This window comes from Microtus pennsylvanicus, chromosome 14 (assembly GCF_037038515.1).
Source record: "Microtus pennsylvanicus isolate mMicPen1 chromosome 14, mMicPen1.hap1, whole genome shotgun sequence".
NCBI lineage: Eukaryota > Metazoa > Chordata > Mammalia > Rodentia > Cricetidae > Microtus > Microtus pennsylvanicus.
Window position 1 is genome coordinate 28,328,452 of NC_134592.1, and position 9,319 is coordinate 28,337,770.

The 9,319-nt window shown below is 47.4% G+C and overlaps 1 protein-coding gene across 6 annotated transcripts in view; it reads right to left on the bottom strand.

The window, feature by feature from the left end:
• Nucleotides 1-9,106, bottom strand: part of Adck1 (aarF domain containing kinase 1) — a 95,141-nt gene extending 86,035 nt beyond the window's left edge. For 3 of the 6 annotated variants that reach the window (XM_075947925.1, XM_075947927.1, XM_075947922.1), the window contains exons 1-2: nt 9,032-9,106; nt 727-872 (exon numbers count right to left, since the gene is read on the bottom strand). In XM_075947925.1, coding sequence (XP_075804040.1) covers nt 727-861 — 135 coding nt within the window. In that variant the 5' untranslated portion in view covers nt 862-872; nt 9,032-9,106. Of the gene's footprint in view, nt 1-726; nt 873-7,355; nt 7,380-8,655; nt 8,844-9,031 lie in introns of those variants that run through there. The other 3 variants (XM_075947926.1, XM_075947923.1, XM_075947924.1) reach the window with 3 other exon arrangements.
• Between the last annotated feature and the right edge of the window lie 213 nt (nt 9,107-9,319).

Genomic DNA, 9,319 nt, shown 5'->3' on the forward strand with positions numbered 1-9,319 from the left:
TGGAGTGAAATCAAGTTTGCTGCCAGAAGTTTTTCTTTCTAAAGAAGGATTGTGTACGTAAATATGTGTGCGTGCATGCATGCATGTATGTGTGTGTGTGTATGCATGTATGTGTGTGTTTTCAAAACAGAGTTTCTCTGTATGGCTCTTACTGGCCTCAAACTCACAGAAATTTGCCTCCCTCTGCCACCCGAGTGCTAAGATTAAAGGCATGTACCACCAGGCCTGGCTAAAGATGGATTTCTTTCGACTTGTGATTTCACAGTGTTCAATCCATGTTAGCTTTGCCCCATGCTCTTGCTGCAACACCATGGTGGTGGGAACCTGTGGTAAGGAAGGCCTCCTAAAGAGTTCACCTCAGAGCAGACAGGAAGCTCAAAGATGGCAGGCAGAACTGGACTGTCAAAGTCTTCTTGACACTAAGTCTTCTGTCCTCGGCACTGTCCAAGGAGTACTGCCCCTCTGAGTGATCACTACCGTAAGACACGAGCCTCAGAGGCTTCAGTGCAGGGACCTGGCATGACCCTGTTGTGTTCAACCACAGAGTGGCGGGGGTTGTTACAGGACCGAAAGCCTGTGAGGATGCACACGTGAGCCTGCAGCTCTGGAGACAGAGCTGACATGCCTGCATATCCACAAATGCCAGCACACCCACAAGCCACACCCACGGAACACCTACAAGTAATGCTGTAACTCCTCTGCTACCCCCAAAGGAGAAAAACCTACCGTAGCAACAGCTCTGCCCACTCTAACAGCGCCAAAGTCATTGGGGTCCAAGTAGTTGTTACTGTAGAGGTAGACACCGGAGGCAGCAAGAGCCACACTGGTCCATGAAGCAAGCTTGAGGGCCTTTCTGGCCATGTCCCCAGACCCTGTGCAAGAAAGGAAGGTCAAGAAAGGTCAGCAATTAAGGGTTTCATAGAGTGTCGGTCCAGAATACAAATCCCAGCTCTGCCACTCACAGATCGATGACCTTATGTCGTTTTCTTAATCCCATGGGACCTCAGTTTCTCCATTTATAAAACAAGAAAATGCCTACCTCAAAATTAAGATGAAGTAAAATAATCACATAAAGTGCTTAGTATAGCACCTGGTACAAATCAATTCCCAGCATCCTTCCTTCGACAGCACCAGGTGCTGTTCTAGCTACAGTGGAGGAGGCGAACAACAACAGTTCTTGTCTATATGGAGCTTACGCTCTAGGGCGGGGCAGCGGAGAAGCAATAAAGATACAGAGCACACTATCAGAGCTACCAGGAAGTGTCAGGAATCAGAGAGTCGAGGGGCTAAAGGATCCAGAAGTGGGTGCTTTTTAGACAGGAAAAGCAGGAAAGGCATGTTCACTTTGGGCACTTGGCACTAATATTACAACAATACACAGCTACAGACACCATTCACCTTGATGCACAGATCGGAAGTAGGCAGACCCCTGCCAAAATGGTAGCTAGGTAGAAGCAGCCAGTAGTGCCTCCATATCTAGCCGATATCCAAAATGCCTACTACAGGCAGATGGTTCATACTGTGCTCCTGGGGGAAGACTGATGCTACCCTGTCCATACTCAGTCCTTGGTGTCTATTGGGAACCAAACTTAGACCACTGGGCAGAAAGACCCTATCCGCTTTTACTCACCCCTCCTCCTACCACCAGGTGGCTACGCAGACATTGTTTGGTGACAGTGCACCCAATGGACGACCTCCTCAACCATCCCTGAGTACTCTACAACCAACTAAGCCCTTGACCCAGCTGCAGGTGCCAAAGGACAGGCCCCAGACAGAAAGGAGCATCACCAAGCCTCCTGTCAGTGCAAGGACTTCAGAGACACAGTAGCAAGATGCAGGTCATCGCCTCCTAAGTATCTGCCCTGGCCCCGTTCTGTCACTTGGTTTCTCTCTGCGTAGAAGCTACTGCTACAAACAGTCTTGTCTTCCATTTCTCTGTAGTCTATTTTGACTCATGCCTCATGACACAGACACGGGCTTTCCTTTAAATATACACAAAGCACATCTTTTTCCATTCTTTCACTTTCAACTTAGACTATATACTATTTCTTTAAAGAGCGTATAGTTGGCCTTCTAGGCATACATTCAACTAGCTTGTGCATCTGTATTGAAATTCACCACCTTCTCTCGACCCTTCCAACTTTTCCTACCTGTTCTGCTTCTTGCCTTTCTTTTTTTCAAGATTTATTTTATTTTATTTATGTGTATATGTATGAATGTGTATGTGATCGCATGCCCAAAGGAGACAAAAGAGGATGTCAGAGTCCCTGGAGCCCAAGTTGCAGGGAGTTATGAGTCCCTAGACACAGGTGCTGGGAACCACGTCCAGTCCTCTGAAAGAGCAGCAAGCACTCTTAATTGCCAAGCCATCTCTCCAGCCTACTTTCTCTCCTTTCTTGACGTCTCCTGGACCCAATGTTACTTTGCATTGAGATCCATTATGTTTCCTTTTGCTGCTGCTCTAGTTACTGTTGAAGAGACACCATGACCAAAGCAACTTATAGATGAAGCATTTGATCGGGGGCTTGCTTACAGTTTCAGAGGGTTAGTTCATGGTCATCATGGCAGGGAGCATGGCAGCAGGCAGGCAGGCATGGTGCTGGAGCAGTAGCTGAGAGCTCACAGCCTGATCCACAGACAAGAGGAAGAGAGTGAGAGACTAGGCATGGTGTGGGCTTTCGAAATCTCAAAGCTCACCCCCCGTGACACACTTTCTCCAGCACAACCATACCTCCCAATTCTTCCTAAACAATCTACCAACTAGGACCCAAGCATTCTGACTGATGAGCCCACACAGGAGTGGGGAGGTCCTGTCATTTAAAACAGCACAGTAACCTTGTTTTCCTAGCCCAGAATTTGTCAAGGATGGTCTGAGGGACACCTGAACTGAAACTAGCCTTTGTGCCGCTTCAAAACACAGGGTGCTGAATCCCACCCTACGGTCCGCTGAGCCACCAACTCTGCAGTAAGGCTGTGAGCAAGCTCGCGGTGATTTTCCTCAAAAGCTCAGGTCAGCAAGCACTCTTCCCTACCTGTACTCCAAGTGGATGCTGAAGCCACGCAATATTGCAGGCACCCAGTCCACTCTATTATTCATTTGTCGATTGATAAACGCTGCTGGTAGAGGAGGCAGATGGAGGCTAGACTGTTGGGGATAGAAGAGCTTAATTGTTAACATCCTCCACTAACTCTCCCAGACACCTATCGGGTCAAAAGTAAGATGTATGACCATGGTTATGATTTTAATAAGAAAAAAAAACTACAGGCACATGTGTCAAACACCGGGCTGGCAATATTTTAGGAGGTTCTAGGAAAGTCAGGAAATGGGGGTCTAATTGGAAAAAGTAAGGCTTTGAAGATTAGACTGGTCCTTGGCCATTTCCTCGCCTGCTGCATCCTGTCCACCAAGAAGAAAGCATCCTCAACCACAAGATCCTACTGCCATGATGTTCTCTGCCCAAGAGCATGGGAGGCCAAATGACCCCGATGTGAAACTATGAGCAAAATAAATTCATTCTCCTTTTGCCTATATCAGACAGCATAACGAGAAAAAGAATTATGATACAGTCTGTGGTGGTTTGATTACGAATGACCCCCACACACACACATAGGCGCACATATTTGAAAGTGTGGTTATTAGGGAATAGTACTACTTGAGAGAGATTTAGGAGGTATGGCCCTGTTGGAGAAGTATGCCACTAGGGGTGGGCCTTGGCTTTCAAATACTTGAGCCAGGTCCTGTCCTCCCTTTCTCTCTCTCTCTCTCTCTCTCTCTCTCTCTCTCTCTCTCTCTCTCTCTCTTTCTCTCTCTCTCTCTCTCTCCCTCCCTCCCTCCGTCTGTCTCTGTCTCTCTCTCTGTCTCTCTCTCTGTCTCTCTCTCTGTCTCTCTCTCTGTCTCTCTCTGTCTCTCTCTCTCTCTCCTGCAAATCTGGATGTAGAACTCTCAGCTACCTCTCCAGCACCATGTTTGTCTTTAAGTCACCAAGCTTCCCACCATGATGACAAAGAACTAAACCTCTGAACTGTAAGCCAGCCTCAATTAAATGTTTTCCTTTCTAAGAGTTGCCTTGGTCATGGTGTCTGCTCACAATAGAAACCCTAAGGCATAGTTATTACTCTAAAACAGTGGCTCTCAACCTTCCTAATGCTGTGACCCTTTAATACAGTTCCTAATGTTGTGGTGACCCCCAATGATAAAATTATTTTCGTAGCTACTTCATAACTTTAATTTTGCTACTGTTGTGAACTGTAATATAAATATCTGTATTTTTGGATGGTCTTAGGTGACCCCTATAAAAGGGTCTCTGAGGGGCTGGAGATATGGCTCAGTGGTTAAGAGCACTGACTGCTCTTCCAGAAGACCCGGGTTCAATTCCCAGCACCCACATGGCAGCTCACAACTGTCTGAAGATCCAGTTGCAGGGGATCTGACACCTTCACACCAATGCACATAAAATAAAGTTAAATAAGCCATAAAAATATTTTTAAAAAAATAAAAAATAAATAAAAGGGTCTCTGAGAATCACTGCTCCAAGACCTCAAGATCAAAATAGAAGTAAACACAGTAAGCCAGCTATTAAATAGAGCAATTCTCTTCCCTCAGTAGGCTTATTGGTTGGTTGGTTGGTTGGTTGGTTGGTTGGTTGGTTGACTGACTGACTGGTTTGAAATAGAGTCTATGTAGCCCTGGATAGCCTGGATCTCACTATATAGACAAGGATGGCCTCAAACTCCCCACTTTCCCAAGCTGATGCCTATGTAGAAACTAAAGTTCAACTATTCACTCTGTGCATGCAGCTATCCAAATACTCTCAACTGACTCACAAGAGCCAAGGTCTTAAGAGATCTGCCGCCAGATTTCTCGAAGGATCTCTGGCCCTTCCACCCTGACCTCCACTCACTCTATTCCAACTTGCTAGTTTTCCAACACGACACAAGCTGCACTCCAAGGAAAGTAAGGAAACTGTGTGCTTTCTTCCTAGAACAGAGGCCACCAAGCTCTTCTACAAAGGGCCACACAGTAACTACTTTTACCTTTGGGGGCTACTCCATCTCTAAGGCCACTCCTCAACTCCCCATTCTAATGCAAGGCAACCAAAAGGGCCATGTAAAGCAATGGGCCTGGTCAAATGTGGTCCCCAGGATGTAATAAGCCAGACTGTAAGTGTGCCAAAACATTTACTAACTGAATTAATCAATGAATGGAACACCTATATGCCCCATGAGGCCTGTGTAGAGCCAGTAACACAAGTCTCTAGATGAATATACCCCAGACTTCCAACTCAATAGTTATTCTCTCCCTAATACCCCCATACTGCCCCCCACCTTTGCTCCTCTGAACCCCACCCTCCTGCTGTACCATCCTCTACAGCAGCCCATGATGGACTGCGGTCTCGCCTACCCTTGAGACCACCTCTGAGTATCAAAGGAACGGGGAGGCAATCCCATTTTCAAACCAATGTCCTCAGTAATAAAAGCAGTAGGAATTGAAATACATAAAATAGATGATATAAGAGCCAAACTGTGTCTAAATAAATTGGAGTTGGAGCTTTCCATAAGGTGTCAGAGAGTCTTCAACATATAAATGAGCTGTTTCCCTCGGGGTATTTTAAAAGGCCTGTCACGCATGAAGTATGTCTGTCAGTGAAAAACACCTTTCATTATTAAGGCGTCTGCTAATGAATCACCTGCCCCGTTCTGTTTTCTTGCCTTGACTTTCACCTGCGTTACCTCTGAGAAGGCCCCACACCTTACAGGAGGTCTGAGACTACCAACAACCTAAAACATAATCACTAGATGACATTATTAGCAATAATCAACCTTTACAGAGTTCTCTACGCACGCGGGGTCGGGTGGGGCACACTTTTAATCCCACCACATGGTGCACTCACTGTGTTAATATTCCACACAGAGCAGTAAGGTGAGGCAAGCATCATCCTCCCAGGTATAAACGAGGACACAAAGACACAGAGTGTCCAGCCCCAGGTGGCACAGCCAGTAAACTGGCAAAGAGATGACATAAACAGGACTTTCCACTGCAAATGTTCAGCCAGTCCTTTTGTTCTTTTTAAGATTTATTTTAACCTGTGTGTGTGTATGTGTATGTGTGTCTGTGTATTGTTTCTGTGTGTGTCTCTGCACGTGTGTCTGTGTATGTTTCTGTGTCTCTGTGTGTGTGTTGTCCATGTGTCTGTGTGCGTATCTCTCTCTCTCTCTCTCTCTCTCTCTCTCTCTCTCTCTCTGTGTGTGTGTGTGTGTGTGTGTGTGTATGTGTGTGTGTGTGTAGGTGCCCGTGGAGATCAGAAGGGGAGCACAAGATCCCCTAGAGCTGGAGTTACACATTTGTGAGTCATCCGATGTGGGTTCTAGGAACCAAACTCCAGACCCCTGAATAAGCAACACATCTGAGCTCATATCCATAAGCCAGCTCTCCAGCCCCATCTTTCTCTTTTTTTAACAATATATCTCTTTGGTAGTGAGACTTGGACCTCAAGATACTAAGGAAGTCCTTACTACTGGCTTAAAGTAAACAGAGCTGCTGCAGACAGAAGCTATCTTTTCTGACCTGCTACCAAGCCCCCAAAGAGCTAAGCCTGTGGAAGGCAGTGTTGGCAGCTCTGGAAGTCACTAATACCACGTCAAAAATCAAGCAATATTCCTCACTAGAAATGATACATTCGAGCCTGAAGTGCTGACCAACGTGGCTGTTTAATTGTCAAATCAATGGGAAGAATGAAATCTTTGTCCCTGGGCCAGATGAGACCCCCAGTTTGTCATGACACCATATACCAGGAAGCTGAACAAGCGGAAGCTGACGGTCAAACAAAAATGTCCATCTCAAGGACAGAACTAAATAGGAAATCAAGCACTGATTGTGAATGGCCTTTCCAACTAACGCCTGCTGGCCGCCCCTTCCCAGGCCGCATCCTGAGAATACCAGCCTGAAATTACAGCCCCCACTCACATCCCCCTCAAAAAACACCACTGAGGGAAGTCACGGAGGCAGCAAATTCACTTTTTCATAAAAGTGACCCTGGCTACCTCCCATTTCCCACAGAGATTATTGGACAAATGAGCACTAATTTGTGTTTTGTTCGTTCTCCAAAACAGAAAAGACCCAAAAATACTCTTGAAGAGAAACAACAAGATGAGTCAATACCCAGGAACAGCTGACCTGAGGAGACTCCCAAGTCTTTGCCATCCTACAAATAGTGGTAAAGTTCAATGCAAGAGTGAGCTTTAACTACACTGTCTAGAGTGTAATGGCTAGAAGTTACTCAGATCAATATCAATTAAATTAAGGAGTACCTGACCAAGGCCAAGGTTCCTCAGCAGATAAGGAAAATAAATCTTACCCAGGCACAGTCGAGAAACATCGAACTTAGCTCATCTTAGAAAAGGGACTAACAACGTAAGGCCAAGAGCAAAGGGCAAGCAAGCAGCAGAGAGGTCAGGGAGCTTCCCAAAGGTGCTTAAAGCAATAGCTCACGTAACTTACACAACTAGATTCCCAGGTGGTATCCTTGGAGTTTCACCCTACAGACAAGGAAGTGGAAGGAACTGCCCAAGGGTTAAGAGCCAATGGAACAAAACCTTGAATCTAGGTGTGTCTACTCGGCCACCAGAACAACAGGTGGATATAAACAAAGAATTGGCTGGGTCCTGGGGTGGCCAGTGGTTCTCTGTCATGGGCACTGAGACCTAGGTGACCCAGTGTGCTGTCTATCAGGGTTGGACAAGACAGGGAGGGATGACAAAACCAAGCATTCTTCTCATTCACCAGAACCTTCTCCGACAAAAATCCGGTGGGGTGGAGTCTATTTGGAAAGGAATGAAATGCAAATTCTCTCAGCGGAGGTAAAAAATCTCACACCACACGGCCTGTTGAATACCAATCAAGCAAATAACACAGTAAAATAAATTATGCTCTAGCCCGGGGGGGGGGGGGGGGGGGGGTAATGATTCGAGTGACGAAACTACGTGAGTATACATATATAATGTAATGGGGAGGAGGGTGGGCCACAGGAAAGCAATGGGGGGGGGGGGGTACAGCTACAGTAGTGAAGCTGGCAAACATGGACAAAAGCAAAAACAAAAAAAAAAACACAACCATAACCAGGTATGAAGAACTTATGGATTTTTTTTTCCTTCTAAAATAGTAGCATCCAAATCACGGTCCCCAGGATAACAACATTGCATCTCCAGGATTCATGTTGGACATGCCGATTGCAGACTTCAAATACCATCCTAGAATCAGAAGTTTGGAGGGGAGTGGGCAAAATTCTGTAAAGTAACAAGCCCTCCACATAATTCTGAGGCAAAATTCAGCCTGAGAACTACGGTGACGAGAAGACGCTTAAAGAAAATTTGTGCGAGGACAAAAATCTAATTCCTATCAACTCAGCAATTCTTTCTCGAGCGCCTACTAACAGCTAAGCTTCCCTCTCGGTGGCAAGTGAACGCCACTGAAGTCTGGGACAGTTGTACTGGGTGTCTTCTAATGGCTTTCTCTCCATAAACCAGCGGGATGCACAGGGCATCTAGAAACTAGACGCGCGGTTCAAAAGTAGACTGGCGCCTGTTGCAAGCTTAGGTGACCTGGTCTCTAGGGAGCCCCCTGCTCTTCACCACTCCACGCTCACCGCCCCCGGCTACCTCCGCGTGGAAGCCCACAAGGCCACCAAGGTGTGAATGCTTCTGGCGGAGCCACTCGCAGCCCCTCTCCGCCTCCGCCTACTCCGGTGCACGCAAGGTTGGGCCACCTAAGTGACCAGTCCACGCTAACGACCGCTAGGGCACAGAGCTACAGAGTCGCAGAGAAAGGGGGCGGGGCACTGAGAGTCACCAGAACCACGTGGTCGCTCCTACTGAGGTGACAAGGTCACACGCCCTTGTTTCCTCCCAGCTTCGCCAGGGTTGCAAAGCCTGAGCTCAGGAGATGAGGAGCAGGTCTGCACCCGCTCCCCCGTGCTCCACGTGCCGCGATCTGGGGGCCGGATCTCCCCGGGCTCGGTGTGCGGATGCTACTCACCCAGAGGGAAGAGAAGCAGAACCGCCGCAGCCGGGATCCCAAACTCCAGGAAACCGTACCTCCGCCACCCCGGCGCTTACTAAAGCCGGTGCCGCGCGGCCTGCCGGGACTTGTAGTTCTCCTCGGTTCCTTAGGCCGCGGACTCCAGCCAGAGCACCTGCTATTCTGAGACTAACTACGCCACTCTCCATCCCTGAGCCAGAGCGGAGTCTTTCTCTGTCGTTTCTCTCTGCCTGAGATACCGACATGGAATCTTATCCAGAACGTTTTTCAGGAGTCAGGTTATGG